At 37.1% G+C, this 19,742-nt stretch overlaps 1 protein-coding gene across 2 annotated transcripts in view; it reads left to right on the forward strand.

Annotated features, from left to right (window-relative positions):
• The window catches only part of GAP43 (growth associated protein 43), a 107,835-nt gene extending 91,437 nt beyond the window's left edge, over positions 1 to 16,398 (forward strand). For both annotated transcript variants that reach the window (XM_028505094.2, XM_036018123.1), the window contains exon 3: positions 15,717 to 16,398. In XM_028505094.2, the coding sequence (XP_028360895.1) occupies positions 15,717 to 15,805 (89 nt within the window). In that variant the 3' untranslated portion in view covers positions 15,806 to 16,398. The remainder of the gene's footprint in view (positions 1 to 15,716) is intronic.
• Positions 16,399 to 19,742: the final 3,344 nt, after the last annotated feature.

Here is a 19,742-nt window from a genome sequence, read left to right on the forward strand (position 1 = left end):
TGTGCTAGATGAGGCACTGCTGGAGGGCCTCCTGAGGTCCTTCCTACTCTAAAGTTTCCATACACAGTCTGATTACTTTCAAATAAATAGGTTTTGAAAGAAGGAAGATTGTAGGAGGTAAATTCTAGATATTGGTGTTTGAAAAATGGCTTTATCAGAGAAAAAACACTGGGTGGAGGAAGGAGAGAAAGCCTCCAGTTGAATGATTTTTCAAATGGCAATATTATATGGTGGGTAGACATAGATGATTCTCAAGTTCTATCCCAGATGAGCTACGGACTCACCCTGAGTCTTTATTCTTTAACTACCTATTGTCCCAATGTCTCCAAATAGCCAAAGCTATTACATTCTTTGCCACTAAATACAAGTGAAGAGCTTTGGCATCTTTGACTAAAAAGAGAAAAATCAGTACAAATAAACATATTACTTTTGCGATAAAGCTCTGGTTGTATTCCAGTGAGTGCTATTGATTCTTAAAGCAATTTTTCACTCACAGGCAGTGCCATAATTTGACAGGCCCCAGGAAGCCAAAACTCACAATGAGTGCAAAATGAATTGTCACAGTAAGAGATGGGGATTGCATTTACTCACCTACGTGAAAGCACAAACACCTTTATAGGGCTTTCTTGTTATAATAATGTTTTTTAAATTAATTTCAAAATTGAGTTAAACCTTCTCAGTTGGTTTTTTAACACTCTGCTTTCCTTGGGAAGTGGAAGGAGTAGTAAATGGGGGGATGGCATGCACTTTTATTTCCTCTTCCTCACAACAGAATCATGACCTCTTACAGATATTTAGATATGACAGCATTTGTAGTAATTTTTGCTACTTCTGGGCTTTCATTAAGTAGTAACTCTTTAGTTTATAAAACCTATCATAATTGATGATGACTGTTCAGCCTAAGAGTTATAGAGATGCCCATTTCCTTTCCTCTTTGTATAGCATATCCACTATACCTCTCACAATTGGCACTTAATATGTTGAAGTTTGATACAACAATAATCCTCTGCCCTGGTTCTGCAAGCCTCCAGAGTATCTAAAATTACTTCTCGTAGTCCTTAAAGCAAAATTATATTGAATTTACCTTCTTTTTCACAAAGGAGAAAATAAATGGAGGGAGGGAAGAATGGAGGTGAGGGAGAGAAGGAACAGTGGAGGAAGAGAGGGCAGAAAAAGGAAAGGGAGGGAGAGAGGGAAGGGAGAAAAAGAGGAGGGAGGGAGAGATAGATTTATATGGTACATTTAGTACTACTGGAGAGAAAGGTGAATTGAAATCAAGCAGTACAATCTTCTGGTCCCCCAAATTGTGAGAGGTATTATAGTATTATGGGAAGATTCGATGAATTCTAATTACCTCTGTGACTTGCAACAAGTCACAGAAACTGTCCATTTGCAGTTTTTCTCAGAGGAAGTGAGGAGCCGAGATCAGAAGATCTCCAAGATTTCCTGCAGCTTCCACTATTCTGTAGTTTTATAATTACAGCCAACTCTATGGCAATATATACAGAATTTTAATTTTTGTTCTGAATTATATGGTTTATCCATTTGCATTGATAAAATTAGCAAGACCACTGCCAAGTGTTTAGTTTTCTTTGTGCTGTGTAGATACAGCCATAAGGGAAAACTAAACAACAAAGATAATTAATTGTCTGGCTTATTGCAAATACTACCCAAACACATCATGGCAAGTCATGGCAAGGCCTCAGCTGAATATGACTCATAAATACAGTGCTTGTATTTTAAAATTTAAATGTTGCCCAAGCGTAGATATTCATACATAGGAAAACATTTTAGGCAGCTGCATCACTATTGGAGTGACTCTTCCAGTGTTAGAATTATGTCTAGTTTGGGTTGCTGTATTTTTAACCCTGGAGTCAGAGAAATCGTTTCATCACATATCAGATTGTGGGATTTGAAAACCTTTGATCCTCTTCTGCTTTTAAAGACAAATATTGAAAATTCAAACTTTGTAAAAAAGTCATATTAACTCAACATATGTTAAAACATTATAGATAATTAGTTGAATTTTTAAATGCAAACTAGTATCACTTAGTTTGTTCATTAACTTATTCAAGGTCTGACAAACACAAATTACTATACTTTTGTAACTGATTGCTAGCTAAGATCATTGTTGAAAACAATGAGAATTGTAGAAATACCTAAGGAAAAACTAACTTGAAATGGCTAGAACAATGCCTGAGCAACCTGTTTCAATAAATGTGAAAAACTGCTAGAAAGAAAAGCTAATAGAATAAATTCAGTGAAAAATGGCAAACATGATTAGCCTGTTAGTTTGTGGTATCATTTTTAGTCTTCTTGACTGAGAACTAATGTCTCAAATGAAAAGAATACATTTGCTAGCATTTAAATTCCACAAGGCAGAGATTTTTAATTTTGTTTATGGATAAATCCCAAATGCCTATAAAAGTGCCTGGTAAATATATACCTATTTTGATACCACAACTAAGAACGACCTAAATGATTAACAGCAAATACCTGAGGTCTGATTTTTTTGAAAATTATTAATTTTCTCCAAAATGTAACAGGAAGAATTAAAGATAATACTGGGAAATAAGGAATCATGTTTTTACAAGATTCCCTTAAAAGTATGATATTTTTGTGCCAGGAATTCTTTTAAGAGAATGGTCCCTTCCTACTTTATCCTTTTGGAGAAAAAAGAGATTCTCCAAAATCTGCTGGAATTCCTTGCTTCAGAAAGCCCAGAAAAGAGCAAAAATTGTATCTAGGTAGAAAGAATTGCCCCATCAGAACAGTCTGCTACATAGCCCCACCAATTTGTCCCCCAGCCTATGCCCTGTCCTCAGATGACTGCAAGTCTTCTTGGAAATGAAAAGATCTTTCTTGACATGAAGTTGAAATTTTTCACTGTGTCTGAACATTTTCCTTAAGGGTAAGTGACAAGAAGTTTTAGGTTGTTTTTAAGCTATGAATTTGATAATTATTACCAATTAAGGAAAATTTTCTTAAGCCTGGAGATTTGTCATCCTCCTGTGTAACTTGCCTGCTGGATACAAGATTTACTACACATCTAGGATCAGGAGGCGACTTGGTTCTTGCTCATTCAGTATAGTAAGTTTTTGCTGCAGAATTTAGGGAGTCACATGAAGCTAAGGCTGAGGATAGGATGTTTCCTTTTGATATCAACTGTCTGCTATTCTACATGTATGAAATAGAGAAAATTGTTTTATTGTGGAGTAGAAGCAATCAATAACCGAGACATTCTTGCCTTTTGAGACATTACTGTTTAGCAGCCTTGATTCTTGCATCACAAAATCATGCCCCTCAAGTTTGATCAATGGTCAGTCACCTTTGCCCTTGCCATCATTTCTGGACCCGGGCCCTTGATGTCAAAGCTTATTTTCAAAGAAGTCTTTTTTCACTTTGCAAGCACAAACTTCATAAGCCACAGACTTTTCTTTCCCTTTCTTTGGCTATATGAAGAAAGTTTCTCTTTGGCTGTCGGCTAAAATTGAATAAGCATGAATGTGGAGAGGAGAGAAGATAACTCTCATGTATTAAGCACATAGGTGAGCAAGGTAGTGGCACTGTATTAGGTCTTTATTCTCTTATTTAATGCTCATCACAAATTATGAGGTAGATACTATTGCCAATTTACTGATGAAGAAGTGGGAAAGCAGACAAGATGTGTACTGAATACTTACATATGAAACCCCTTAGAACAATGATTGGCACAGCGTGAATACTGAAGCAGTGTTAGTTCCTTTCAGTCACTTAATAATAGCCAACACTTACCGAGCACTTACTGAAACACACCATTCGTTATTAAGTACTTTAAACAATTAACATATTTAAATATCATAACAAGACAATGAGCCAGGTACCAATATTATCACCAACTACAGATAAGAAAAAATGGGGCATTAAGAGGCAAAATAGCTTACTCAAAATCGTGGTAAATGTCTGAGATAGGATTTAAATGCAAATAGTCTGGCTCTAGAACCAGATCTCTTGACCACTGCTCTGTACCATCTAAAAGTTGTTGTTCTGATAGTGGCTATCTATTTTTTTTTCATTTGGGCCTTATATTTTTAAATAACATTTTATAAAATTAGAAGGCATAAAATTAAAATCAGAAAAAGAGGGAAGATGATGGAATAGTGTTTTCCGTGGCAGTAAACCAGAATACTATTAGGATTGCTTTTTATAATCCAATGTTTTGAAATTCATACAAACCTCTGGTATTTGACCATGGTAACATTAAAGGTCTGCACTTTTTCTGCTTGAGGTATTTGACATTTTATCTACACATCACAAAACATTCTTGGGATTTTCCTCTTTTTTTCATTACTTTCTATAAATATTGAATGCCTATCTTGTTATAAGTATGACACTAGAAGTTGGGGGTAGTATAGGTGCATTGATTCATTAAAAATATATGTATATATTTGCCAGATACTTTTGTAGGCACTTGGGTTTTATCAGTAAACAAAATTAAAAATCTCTGCGGTGTGGAATTTAATTGCTAGCAAATGTATCCTTTTCCTTTGAGAAGTTAGTTCTTAGTCATGAAGACTGGAAAGAATACCACAAACTAATATATAATGTAAAGATGTAGTTTCCATATAAGTAAAGAGAAGGACGTGGGTGGTTCTGCCTAGGACAGGTGTGGAGGAGTGGAAAGAAGATTTCAGCTGGGTCAAGCGGGATGACTAAGCAGCACTTGCCAGATACATTGACAAGGGTCAATGGACTGGCTTGCCTTCCAACTCCAGTCCTCAAATTTGGGTTAAAAGAATAACTTTGGTTCCATTCTCTACAATCAGATCCTAAGAAAAGAGTCTTACGCCAATACTTTATTGGTTGAAATCTATAAGTGAGTGCGGAAAGAGGGGCCAGGAAGTAGATAGATAAGAAGTGGGTTCAGGAAGAGTGCAGTCTCAGCCTGATCCCACAGAGGGTTCTAAAGCACAAATTGTGCCACAGAGATTGTTTTTGCACAAAAGCAAGGTCTGTGGAGTCGTGGGGTGAAAAGGGAGCATGACTTTTCAGGCACCTCAGGTTGAGGTGGTTCTCACATCCTCTATCCAAGGGACAGGTGTGGGCATTGGCAGCCGAAACCTCCCGCAGCTGGGAGCTGAATGCATAGGGCCGGTGAAAAAGATCTGGAAGCCATAGGTAGGGATGTAAACATGTTGAGAATATTTGAAGGAGAGTAAAGGGAGAGATGATAAGGAGAAATTATTTTTGTTTTTATCTTTTTTGCTTTGGTAACTTATTTATAAAATCTGAAGTAGTCATTATTTATTTTTTTACTTCATTCACTAAGAAAATCTTGAGCCCTGGCCAGTGTGGTTCAGTTTGTTTGGCATCAACCCACAGATCTAAAGGTCACAGGTTTGATTCCTGGTCAGGGCACAAGCCTGGGTTGTGGGTTGCATCCCTAGTTTGTAGGGCCCAATTGATGTTTCTCTCTCACATTGATTTTTCTTTCCCTCTATTCTTTTCTCCATTCCCCTCTCCCTGGAATTAATAAAAGAAAAAAATTTAAATCTTGAAATGTAAATAATTTAAATATAGCAAAATGCAAAAGGTGGCATTGTTATTCAGGACTCCTGACTGAAGTTAGTTCTTGAATACAGATCTATTTTTTATTCTGATTAAAGGGAACCTATTCTATTTTGAGTCAACGTCACATTGTATTTTCTTGGTACAATTTCAGATCCTTACTCCAGACACCCTGTACCTCTTTTATTTGTCCAGTGAGAGTGTTTTACAATTTATAAATGTCATTAGGCAAAGCCTGTACTTTTCAGTTCCTCATAGAGCCACCACTGGTTTTCCCTCTGGCCAGGTTCTCACATTAATGTTGTTACTTGCTTGGCTCCTTTGCAATTAATTGAGTCTGTAAAACCTGAAGAGATGCAACCAAGATTTTCTCCTGGGTAGGATACTCCTCCCCTGGGATACTATAAAGTGAAAAGGGAAGTTGCAGAGTTAATCTCCTGTCAGATCAAATTTTGAACTTTTAAAAATACACATATGATTTTACAGAAAAGAGCCAAACAAACTTAATTTCTAGGCTGAACTGTTTCTGATCCTTGCTCTTAGCTACACTCGGTGTCACAGCATGACTTCTGCATCCTGGACACCAGCTCGGGACACCACCCTGCTCAGACTTATCAGTGCGAGAGGCGTGGTCAGGGGTCCTGCTGGCACCCCATTGTACTGTTCTGCCCGAAGGCAGCGTTAAGCAGAGCCTCACATTCCTCTGCAAGTGCAGCCTGTGATTTAACTAAGGGGAGGAAAAACAATCTACCTGATTGTTAGCCAAAAATACACCCCAGTTTTTGTTTTAACATTTAACCTTGAAAAGTTGATTTATTCATTGTGATAGTGGTAAGAAATAACATGAACACCATTTAATCTTTTATATTTATCTCATCTTGTCCCCAAAATTACTTAAGGCAACTATACAAGCCACATAAATTATAACATCAATTATAATTTTTTATTTTTGTTTATGTTCTAATGGAGAAATGAAATTGAACACTAATTTTGTACAGAGAATGTTTAAGAAGTTTTCAAGGCCAAACTGTATTTCCTTTGAGTTTTTCTTTTCTTTTCTTTTTTAATCTCTGGGTTTTTTCTCCTTTCAGAAAAAGCACTAACTTTTGTTCTATAGGTAAGAAATCCTAGATTCTTTTCCAATGTCTATAACTGAATAGCTCTATTGAATTAATCTATCACTAGTATTCTCATTTTCTGAACAGAGTTAGATGCTTTACAGGAACATTCTAGGGGAGAAATTGTCTTAATCATTTACTTAAGAAATAAAATTTTTTTATTTTCCTTTGGGAAATATTTTTTTTCTTCCTTGGATGAAAATGTTAAATTTGATGGGTGCTTTTCTTTTTACCAAATCCCACAGGTTGGATTAAAAATCTTGACATACTACATTCTGCACTTTAAATTTTATAAAAAGTCTTTTCAAATACCTTCCTCCCACCTCCAACCAACCTGCAATAAGGTTAGGTAAGCATTATTATTCATATTGTTTTTGTAAATTAGAAAATCAAGGCAAAGAAAGGAAAAGTAACTTCTCTGAGGTCAGATGACTAGTTGGTTGCACAGTCAAGGCTAGAACACAAATCAGCTCGATCCTAGGCCTCGACTTCTGAGAGAAGTGAGTAGTGTTATAAGCAACAAGATTGTATTCTCAAAGGCTCAAAAAGCAAGGAGGGACTATAGGTGATATTTGTACTATTCCATTGACATCCAAATGGTGTACACTGGCTCAGCACTTTGAAAGGAACTTGAAGTGTAAAATATGATCATGAAGAGCATAAAATGCAGATCCCAGTGACCACCCAAATCCATGATCAGGCTCCAGATCTACATCTGGTACACAGCTCAAGAGGAAGACCATGTAAGTGAGAAGAGGGGCATATGTGAGTAAACTGCAGAATATTTTTTTATTACTTTCCTTTGAGTTTTTGAGATAATGATATTTAATATTCAAGAAAGGTAAAAATAAAAAACATAGAAAGGGAGCAAAAACCCCAGCCAGCAGTGACTGGTAGAGTAATTGTGGGCATGGCCCCAGGATGATAGCAGCTTCTATTTAATCAATGTTGACAGGGCTGGGGAGAGCTGGGCAGGTCCCAAGAGGTAATGTTTTACTCGGAAATCCACTCAACCTAATTTCAGTAATGTAAGGCTGTGGAGGGGCCTGGACCAGAGCCAGTAAACAGGGCCATTAGAGCTCCATGTAGGCACTGGCAGCTGGGAACACCGCCATCCCCCCAGCAGCATTGCAGCCGGCTGGCTGCCTGGCTGATGCACAAGCAGCCGCTGCTGCATATGCTCCTGGTATTTGCTCACCAGCAGAATGTGCACATGTGCTATTCTTCCCCTTTCTAGGAAATGAATGGAATGCATAAAAGCAAGAACTGCTTCCAGAATCTATTTCAGCAAGGATCAGAGAGCCAGTTTGGTGTACATTTTTCAGGGACCACTGTGAAAGCATCCCTGGGTCCCCTTATACTACCACTGCACTGTTCCAAAGGGACACAGAAATGACTTCCATTTTTCTTGCTGTCTTAATGTGGTCTGGATCTTTTTTTAGGAATAGTGGTTGTGGAACCAGACTGTGAAAACTACTAGGGTTTTCCCTATTTCAAAACTTATGAGACTCATTCAAGATACCCAGTTTTGCAAACCCAAATGGCCCAGGAGAACTTATTCTCCTTTGGACTGAGTTCTTAACCTAGCTACTAAGTTTTCCTTTACCACTTCTTCTCCAACAAGCAATACACATGATGGTAATTGCTAGCATATAAATTCCAAGAAGGAAGAGATCTCCACTTGGTGTTTGCATGCGGCATCCCCACTATTGTGTACATAGAACAGTGCATGGCACATAGGAACTGGGATTCAGGCAGGAACTTTCACAAAATGAATAGATGAATAAATTTACACATTTTTTCTTTTAAAGCATCCTTTAACTCTAGAACATTAAGAATATATGCCTTTACTGTCTATGATGTTCACTCTGTCCTTTTAAGTTAACACAGAAAGTTATCAAATACATAGAGACTGCCAGAGAACATGGTTATTTCTAAGAGATCTTTGGGCCTGGAGAAAGTAATGTTTTCTCAAGGTTAAAAATGTCAAGGCCAGAGAAGGTTATAGCTCTTTACCAGATTCTAACATTACCTGTAAAAATTGACAGAATGTAATTTTTGAGAATTTAAATATTATTTAATATAATTATTATAAAAATTTGCCCTATTTTATTTAAAAAAAAAAAACAAGTCCCCCCCCCCCCCATAGACCAAACCATTAAATTGCATCATCACTTTTTTTCTTGGACATATTCTGTCTGGATTTAGGGTTGATTTCCCCTGGTGAAGACTGATTCAGGGAGAGAAGCCAACACTAGATGGAACATTAGTTACGCTTAGTGAGGAAAAGTTCACTGGTCACCATAGATAGATAGATAGATAGATAGATAGATATCCTGTGATTAATTTAATCTTGCTCTTTTCCTATAATATCTTAACCAAAATTAGTGTTATTATTAGATGAATATCTAATTGAACTTCATTAGCATGATGTTTTCGTGCTTAATATAAACAAAAGTATATTCAGAGCTAAACTGAAAAAGAAAAAGCAGGTTCTACTCTTTAACTGTGCTGGGTGTCAGCTGTCACATCAGCAGCTCCAGGCTTTCCTCATCTGCCAGCTTCAGGACCATTTACTTCCACTCACTTGTTCTATGTCACTTGGTATTGAAAATCTCATTTAATCTTTAGCTTCTACAGCAATAGAATTCTTCTTAAGCAATAACTATCTCAGAGGGAGGTTGATCCTCTAGATGGGGAATGTGATTAATTACCCTAATTGGATCATGGTAATTGGAGTGACCAGCTGGCTTCAGCCATTCATCTATCTTTGTAACTCACTATGATGATCAAAGTTTTTGCACAAAATACTAAAGATTACATATTAACTCATCTCTAGCATTTACAAATTATGTAATTAGTACCAGAAAGTACAGAGACAAGATTCATATTATGCAAAACTAATCAGGATTCTTCCCTCCATTCTGAGCTGCTTTAATCAAGACCAGCATTTAAATTTTGTAGGCCCCAGGCTACATACCTGCAGACTCACTGCTCTGGCTCCCACTCAGGGAATACCCACCCTTCTAGGGCAAAGATAAGGGCAGGGAGAACAATCTGAAATAGAAGCTGCCTAGATGGTCCTGTCCTAGGCTGGAACTCACCGCTGCCATTCACAAACAGTGTGACCTAAGCTAAGTTACTTCATCTTATTGTGCCTCAGTTTGCCAGCTATAAAATGGAATAAATAAGGTACCTGTAAGAATGAAATAAAATGATGCAGAATGCAATACTTAGATCTGTCCTGAGCATAGATAAATAGGTCAAATACATTAGCTATATCTAAATGCTTCATGCACGGGGCCAGGAAAGTCATAATGCATGGTTCTTTCCAGGCAGAGAGGCTGCTGAACAGAACAGGTAAGAAAATGTACATGTACAACTATGTATATATGGTCAACATGATTTATTAACTGTGCTGACTTGTCTAGAGTTAGCATCAGTGAGAGAAAGAGCAAGTTAGCAGTCTCCAGAAGTTCTTGCTGATGTTCAGGCTCAAATGGACCCATTTATATATAACTCAGATTGTGTTCACAATAAACTTCCCTTTGTGTGAGGTTCAAACCTCTGCAAACTCATGTGCAGTCTCCCTTCTAAGTGGCTCTAACTAAAACAGGTCTGTGGTTCACATCTGATTGCTTTTTCCTTCATTTGTGTGTAGGTTTATTTTTTTAAATATTGTTATGAATTTTTTACTTACCTCACTTTTGTGCTTATAAAAGATTGTTACTTTATATATTTTTTACTCTCCATAATTTCCTTGTGGCCTATAAGAATTTTGTTGAGACCTGGCTGGTTTGGCTCAGTGGGTTAAACACAGGCTGTGGGGCAGGGGGTCACCAGTTCGATTCCCAGTCAGGGCACATGCCTGGGTTGTGGGCCAGGTCCCCAGTGGGGGCCACGTGAGAGGCAACCACACATTGATGTTTCCTCTCTCTCTTTCTCCCTCCCTTCCCCTCTCTAAAAATAAATAAATAAATCTTTTTTAAAAAAAGAATTTTGTTGAATCCATCGACTTGACACATTTTATTTTTTCTAACTAGTTATCCCGTCATCTGACACAAAGATAACCCCTTTGCTTAATATCCAGTAATATCAAACAAGTATAAAATTACTCTCATTTCATATAAAATATAATGTATATACAATCTAATTGTGTTCAGCTGACTTACATCCCAGCTAACAAACTGACGTGTTCCCTTTTGTAGTTATCTAACTGAACTTCGTCAGTTTTCATTTTATTTTACATTTTGAAACAACAGTTTGTTTTTAATCACAGAAGTTTTATAGGTGACTAAAAGCCTGTGAGCCCTAGATACTTAGTTTCCAGCGCTGAATTGGTAAACGGGGTTTGACCTCACCCTACCGGGACAAGTAGAAGACCTGGGTTTTAGTCCCAGCTTGGTTATGAGCAAATCTTATGATTTAGGGAAAATCTCTTCCTGTGCTTGGACTTCAGTTTTCCCATCTGTGAAGTGACAATGTCCATTTATTCTTTCATTCTACAAATATTAACTGAAGGCCTTCCCTGCAATAGGTTCTGTGCTGGACATGGTGGGGGTGGGGGCTAGTTGTTCAAAGCTGAGCAAAAATAGGTATTGTTTTTACTTAGAGTTATGGTTTAATGGCTGCATGATCTTAAAAGTCTCCCTAACTGTTGACAGCCTATAATTATAAGTTTTATTATTTGGTAAAAATATATTATAAAAGGCTTAAACAAAAGCAAAAATATTTGTTGTGATTTTTCATTGTTTCTTTTCAATACCTAGAAGAATGCCTGGCTCATTGCAAATGCTTGGTAACAAGTTTTTAATTAATTATATTTCAAATACTTTGAAGCATTTTAGGAAAGACTGTGTAGATAATGAAGCTCTTTTAACAGAAAAGAGCAGTGACTTCCTGTTACAGTCAACAGATATGTGTTGAGTTTCGCCTTTTCTCCTAGGCCCAGGCAAAGGATGACTAGAGAAGGTGGGAGAATTTTGGAGGATTTAACCTGATTGGACACCAATAGTGGACAGAAAGTATGGCTGCTTCTCAGAGTCACCTAAATTTTTGTTCTTTTCTTGTCCCCTTTTGAATTCTGTTCCCCTCATTCCACAAATATATAATTCTTCCTGCCTCACTCAGCCTACTTCCACCTTTTTTATTTTGAATGTTTTAATTTTCCTCAAAGCATACATAATAGCTCCCAATTTTTTATTTTAGGAAGAGAGTTTTGAAGTATTATCTTGCTCCTACAGCTAATCCTTCTTTGTGATTCTAAACAGCTTAAATCACTATTCTGTTCTTTTATAGTTTGAAGGGAGCACTAAATATGTTGTTTCTTAGAGCTGATCACAATAGTAAACCACCCTGGGCACACCTGTAGTAGCCAAAGGTTTGGGCAAGGCTGGTAAACTAAGTAAATTTTCTAAATAGATTTGAAATTGCTATAGAAGGCCCTCACCAATATAAATCTGGAGGCATTCTTCTGTCAGAAAATTAAATGATTCATTAGCATACTAAATTTCTGAAATCTATGAGGAAGACTGCTAGTACATAAAGTATTATGATGATCAGAATTGAATTAGTTTCTTCCAAAATCTTTTGCTGCAAAATATGGTAGGTATGCTGGTTCTTTGAAGGTTAATAATGGTAGTTGTAGAAGGCTATGGCCTCAAAAAATCTTTATGAGAAGTAGCAAGTAGCCTTACTAAAATCACTACAATTTGGAAATCACTTATTGTCAGTTACAAACCCCTGAAATAAATCAGACTTTAGAACTTTGGTAAAAAATTAGTCATAAAATAAAATTTTTCATCGTAGCTACAACCTTATTTACAAGACCAGCCTCATTCGATTATAAAAACTTCATCTATTTGCAAGGAGTTATACATTCTCTCTTACTGAAGAGATTTTCAAAAAATATTGTTAGATAATATTCCAAGGAAGGGATTCCAAAAATATATTTAGCAGCATTGGTCTTATTTGGCTGTAAATGTTCAACTTTATATGAACATAAACATATAGCTGACTGACCTGAGAGAGGCGTACATTTTTATGAACTTCTTTAATAGTCTTCTAAAAGAACCTCATTTCTGGGACTACATCAAATTAACGAGATATTGCACAGCAAAGGAAACCATCAACAAAACAAAAAGACTGCCTACTTAATGGGAGCACATATTATCCAATGATATAACCAATAAATGACTAATATCCAAAATGTATAAAGAATTATAACCCAACACCGAAAAAAGTCCTATTAAAAAGGGGGCAGAGGACCTGAATAAACACTTCTGCAAAGAGAACATACAGATGGCCAATGGACATATGAAAAGATGCTCAACATCATTAATCATCAGGGAAATGCAAGTTAAAACCACAATGAGATATCACCTCACACCTGTCAGAACAGCTACCATCAATAAAGCAACAAACAACAAGTGTTGTAGAGGTTGTACATATGTACAATAGAGTATTACTTGGGCATAAAAAAGAACAAAATCATAGACCTGGCCAGGTGGTTAAACTGGTTGGAGCATTGTTCCATGCACAAAATGTTGCAGGTTTGAACCCCATCAGGGCACATACTTAAGCTGAAGGTTCAGTTCCTGGTGGGAGTGAATATCAGCAGCAACCGGTGGATGTTTCTCTCTCACATTGATGTTACTCCCTCTGTCTTCCTCTCTCTTTAAAACAAATAAACATATCCTTGGGTGAGGATGAAAAAAAGAACAAAATCTTATCATTTTTTACAGCATGGATGGACCTAGATAATATTATGCTAACTAAAATAATTAAGACAGTGAAAGACAAATACCATATGATCTCACTTATATGTGGACTCTAAAGAACAAAATATCAGGTTGGCCAAAATGTTTAGGTGTTTTTTTTTTTCCTTAAAATAAAGACACTTTTTTTTTCATTTTCACCTAATTTTATTGATTTGGATATTTTGAGTTTGTCAGCTATTTCCTGCATGCTATAACATTGATTGTTCTCAATTAATGTCTTCATTTGATCGCTATCAACTTCAACTTGTCTATCTGACTGTGGAGCATCGTCCAGCAAGAAATCTCCAGCATGAGACTTCACAAACCACTTTTTACACATTTGATCAGTCACAGCACCTTCTTCATACACTGCACAAATCTTTTTTTGTGTTTCAGTCATATTTTTATCTTTCTTGAAGTAAGAAAGCATAATATGCTGAAAATGTTGCATATTTTCTTCCACAGAGAGAACAGAATGATGGTTGTTAGAGAGAGGAGAGAGGGGTTAGGGGCCTGTGCTAGTTACAAAATAGTAATGGAGATATAAAGTACAGCACAGGAAATATGGTCAGGAATATTGTAATAACAAGCTATTATGTCAGGTAGGTAGTGGAAATATTCGGGGATCACTTTGTAAATTATATGATTGTCCAACCACTATGCTATACACCTGAAACTAACACAAAATAACTTGAATGTAGACTGTGATTTAAAAATAAAAATAAATAAATAAACAAATAAATAGCCCCATTTCTCTAGTCTCAACATCTCTCAATTCTTAGGAAGTTCTGCTTACAAAGTTGACCCTTGGCTAGCATCTAGGAAGTTGGATTTTGAGAGGGTTCTCATTGTTCCCTTATCTAAGAGTATTCACTGTGCCTAAACTATGCAACAATGTGGTTTGTGTTGCATGTCTATTTTCCTTCTGGGTGTCTGGATTTGGTTACTGCTAGGTAGCAGGGTCCTACATGACCAGCCCCATAAAAACTCCAGTTCTGTTAGCTCAGGTAAGCCTCCCTAGTAGATGACATCTCAGACAAGTCACAGTTCACTGCTGGAGGAATTATGCAATCCTATCCTCTGTGACTATTAAATGCTTGTGGGGAGAGGATTAGTGGATGCTGTGCCTGGTTTCCTCTGAACTTCACCCACACAATTTTTCCCTTTGCTGATTTTGCTTCGTATCTTTTCACTGTGATAAATCACATCCACGAACAGGACTGTACATTGAGTCTTGCAAGTCCTCCTAGCAAATCATTGAACTCGTGGGTGGTCTTGGGAACACTTGATACAGGAAGTTTAGGTTAGTAATACAAGTGATTTCAGGGAAAATGAATTCTCTTTCCATTAGCTGGCATATTATAAACTATCTTGTAGCATGAAATCAATTGTCTGAGTTCTTTAGAGAAACCAGAAAGAAGAATTATTAGTAAAGTCCCCTGCTTCCTGCAAGGAAAAAAGTAATACTATAAGGACACAAAGCACACTTGCCTTATATTTTTGCTTTCAAGAAATCAAAAACTGCTGCAGTGGTTTGAAGAGGTTAGTTATTTGTCTCACATAATAAAAAAAATGTCTGAGGAGGACATGTCCAAGTGATATGGTCACTCAGTAACAGATTTTTTCTTATCTTTCTGCTCCACCATCCTTAGTGTACAGTTTTTGTCTCCATGATCACAAAATAGCTGTTACACTGCCAGGTCTGTTTGATGCCTAAGTCATCAAGAACGGGAGAAAGTAAAGGGCAAACACTTCCTCTGGATTCCTCCCCAAAGAGTTCTAATTGGCCATCACTGTGTTACATGGGCATCCTTAGCTTTAAGGGGAGCTGGAAATTCAACTATTCCACTTTCCAGCCTTTATAATATTAGAAATAAGGGATGAGAGAGTTGGGATGATGGTTCAATGATCCACATAAATTATCTGTCATAATTACTCTGACACTAATGGAAAAAGATACACAATTTATGCTGATTTCCTATGTTAAGAGTCTATATATGGATATTTTGACTATAAGGCTGAGATTAAAGGCCATGGTTATTTCTGTGTGGACTCCTTGCTCTCAGTATCATAGTTTTGTTCCTGAGCTCTTTATGTGTCATTGAACAACCTTCTGGAGGTAAACTCTTCTGAACTTAGAAATCATATTACTATGAGCAATTTCTTTTTATCTTAAAGCTCTAGTGAGATGGTGTGAAGAGAACAAATGCATTGCACTATCATATGAACAGGTGAGATGAAATACTAACACTTCTCCTGCTCCCCACCCCCATCTTGTTTTTTTTTCCCTCAGAAGCTGTAGATGAAACCAAACCTAAGGAAAGTGCCCGGCAGGAGGAGGATAAAGGAGAAGAACGTGAGGTGGACCAAGAACATGCCTGAACTCTAAGAAATGGCTTTCCACGTCCTCACCCTCCCCTCTCCGGGACCCTGTCTCTCCCTCCCTCTTCTCAGCTCCACTCTGAAGTTTCCCTTCCTGACCTGCTCACATCTGTGAGTCTGTCCTCTCCCACCCACTAGCCCTCTTTCTCTCTATGTGGCAAACATTTAAAAAAAAAAAGCAGGAAAGATCCCAAGTCAAACAGTGTGGCTTAAACATTTTTTGTTTCTTGGTGTTGTTATGGCGAGTTTTTGGTAATGATGATCCAATCATTTTGGGAAATTCTTGCACTGTATCCAAGTTTTTTGAATTGGTGCGCGTGGCCCTGTGGGAGTCCACTTTCCTCTCTCTCTCTCTCTCTGTTCCAAGTGTGTGTGCAATGTTCCGTTCATCTGAGGAGTCCAAAATATCAAGTGAATTCAAAATCATTTTTCTTTTTCTCCTTTTCAATGTGATGGAATGAACAAAAAGAAAAAAATTCAAAAACCCAGTTTGTTTAGAAAATAAATAAAGCAAATGTGCCAATTAGCGTAACTTGCGGCTCTAAGGCTCCTTTTTCAATCTGAATATTAATAAATCATGAGAATAATCAAACTCCAATGGCTCCGTGTTTCTCTTCCATTTCTCACTGATCTGATACCTCTCTAACTGGGGTCTTACATTTTCTCTTGTTCTTAACACCAACAGCCCTGATAAAGAAAAGACAGGTGAAGCCTAAGGCTCTAGTCAGAACCAATGGCTTTTGTCCTTGATTGGATGGTTGGGGACTGTACTGGTTCACTCATCTGCCATAGCAAAGTGCCACAGACTGAGTGGCTTAAACAACAGAAATTTATTTTCCCACTGTTCTGGAGGCTTGAACTCTGAAATCAAGGTGTTGATAGTGTTGGCTCCTTCTGAGGGCCACGAGGGTAGGACCTGCTCCAGGCCTCTCTCTTTGACATATAAATGACCATCTTCTCTCTACCTGTCTTCGTTGTCTGTGAGTATTTATATATCTAACTTCACCCTTTTTGTAAAGAGACCAATCATATTTGGTTAGGGCCCACCATAATGACCTCACCTTAACTTTATTACCTCCAAATAAAGCCGTACTCCAAGGCATTGGAAGTTAGGATTCAACATCTGAATCTGAGGAGGAGGGGCACAATTCAGACCATAAGAGGAACTAAGATTTATCATTACTGAAGTCACCTTGGAGTATTTTCATCCCTCAGGAGAAGTATGAAGTGGGAGATTATTCTAGGTTTTGCTAAGTTAAATATTATAGAGAAATACATAATTCTTAGAAACTTTTGTTTAGATGATTCCATTTAGCCCAAGTATTGGCACAGCCCATTCTATCTTTTTGTGCTTATTAACTTCTGTTGGACTTACCCCACACAAGGCAGCTCTTAGCTTCTTGATTATTTACTGTCATTGTTGCTGCTGATGGTGATAGTATATATAATATGGTGTTCATTTAGCATATCTGGCCTTTTCAAATTTCCTTCCAGTTGCTGTTTTCTAAGTACCATCTATTAGAAGGTAAATAGTTCCCATGAGAAACGGCAGTTCCTAAATCTTGAAGAACCTGATGCTCTTCTTTTTTATTTCTAAATTTCATAAATCAATCCTGGTATAAATTCCTAACAAGTCATACCCTGCCTGACCCTGAATTCTCTCTCATAGATAAGCATAGACAATGGATTCCCTTCAACTTCCTAATCATCTGCACATAGAATTTCTTAGCAAAGAAGAGAACATTGTTTCAAGACCTTCAAATAATAAATATCATGGTATTCCATTGTGTAGATGGACACAACAGATTACTATGCAGCAGAAAGAAAGAAGAAGGGATTCCTACCCTTTGTGACAGCATGGAAGGAACTGGAGACTATTGGGCTAAGTGAAATAAGCCAGTCGATAAAAGACAAATACCATATGACATCACTTATAAGAGGAATTTGATGAACAAAATAATGAGAAAAACAGAACCAGAGGCATGGAAATAGGGAACAGACTGACAGTTCCCAGAGGAAAGGGTGTGTGGGGGGAAGGGAGAAGTCTAAGAACAGGTATGAATGACCCATGGACATAGATGGACATGGGTGGACTGAAGGAGTGGGGAATAGGGCAGGAGAGAAGAGGGCAAAGAGGGGGAAATTGAGGCAATTTGATAGAATACACAAGAATGAAGTAAAATTTTAAAAATTAAGGAAGTTAATTACTTTGGGAGGTACAACCTACACCTTGGTAACTCTACTCAGCTCTGTGTGGAGTTGGTACCTCATTAGTGCTTTGAAGAAAGCTAATGTTGCACGAAGGATCAGTACTGACTAGATCAAGGGGCCATGTCTTGGCACTAAGATTAAGTGGAATTTTCTTTGAGAGAAGGAACCATAAAGAAAAAAGGTCAGAAATAATCAATTATATTAAAATAATTTAAGAGTTTTACAGTCATTCCAGCTTGGTATGGTTTCAAAGAATTTGAAGCAAGGATGTGGGATTCAATCTTCACCTGATTAAGGTCTCATCAGATTTGAGATGAGGTTTTAGTAAAGGTCTTCCATAGGATGGAGCCATATTGGCAGTACCTTGTTTTAGGGATTCTATTTTACCTCTAAGTTGTTGGGGGGGGTTGTATAATAAGTGCTTTAATTTCTTTCCTAAGTGTACAGTTGAAAGCAACATTCCTGTGACTTGAAACAGTTCAACTTCTTCAAAGTACGATTCTAAATTTCTTTCATAGAATCCATGGCCACACTGAAAACAATAGCATATACTTTTTAAGCCTATGTTAATATACATTGTTTAGTAATCTTACTAATTTTCTCAGAGTTGGTGTTTTGCTTTGTACTTATGAATATCTATTTTTATTTGTTTTATAAAGCCTTTGCTCCTTAACAGAATTTTAAAGGTGAGGGAAGACACATCAGGGAGGCTCATAATAATCTTAAAAGACACACTAGGAATTGCAGGCTTCACACTGACACAAAGCAATGTGATTCAAACATGTACACAATATACACAAAGTCAAGTGATACTGGGAAACAGATCATTCAACACACAAGGGTAGATTCCAATTCTGTTCAGAAGGCAACACGATTTGTTGATTCTAAAATATTTGCAGCTGCTTTACTTTCTTAAAAAGATAAAAACTAGGTTGAGAACAAGTAAAGAAAGTTCTCAACAGTGGCAAGTGAATCTTTAAAATCATAATAAGATCATATTCTGGACACCAAGCCCAACATCCCATTATTAGAAAACCATGGCTGTGTCTGCATGAAGTAATCTCTTCACTGAGCTGTATTATTTGGTTCTAAAATGTTCGGTCCTGATGTAATACAATTTGAGTCTCTTTGAAGATGAAAGCATTTCCAAAATAGAACTCTTTATTCCTATTACTCTATACTTTGATCATCCTTCAATCTTTTTCACCATCAGCTACCCAGTGGCCTAGTTCAGAAATCTAGGAAGCAGCCTGATTCTTCTTTTTTTCCCCACAAGACATTTAATTCATGAGCAAATTTGTTGATGTGGATTGCAGAAGAAAATAAGGATGCACTTGTGCCTGCTGCTTTGACCAAATCTTCACTTTTCTTGGTCAGTCTGAGGTGATCTGAGGGTCTTTTACAATTGTCCCTTCCCATATTCTGCTTCTAAGGGAGATTGGAGAAGTTTTACCAAATCTCTGTCTCAGTTCCCTAGGGAAAAGAAACTTTGGAACTCTAAAAAAGGCATTATTCCCAACATTAGTCAGTCCAAGGAAAGCCCATTCTGTAGTTGGCATAGAAGCCCAAGCAATAAGAAAATCAAATTAATGAGTGATTTCCAAAAAGCACTGTTAGGATCACTGCAAATTCCATTAGCTTTTCTTTTAACCTTTCATATATTGGTTTGTTGTCATGGAAACAGTTTCTGCTAAGCTGGCTTTAAAATTAATTTAATGATTGGTGA

This window comes from Phyllostomus discolor, chromosome 2 (assembly GCF_004126475.2).
Source record: "Phyllostomus discolor isolate MPI-MPIP mPhyDis1 chromosome 2, mPhyDis1.pri.v3, whole genome shotgun sequence".
Lineage (NCBI taxonomy): Eukaryota > Metazoa > Chordata > Mammalia > Chiroptera > Phyllostomidae > Phyllostomus > Phyllostomus discolor.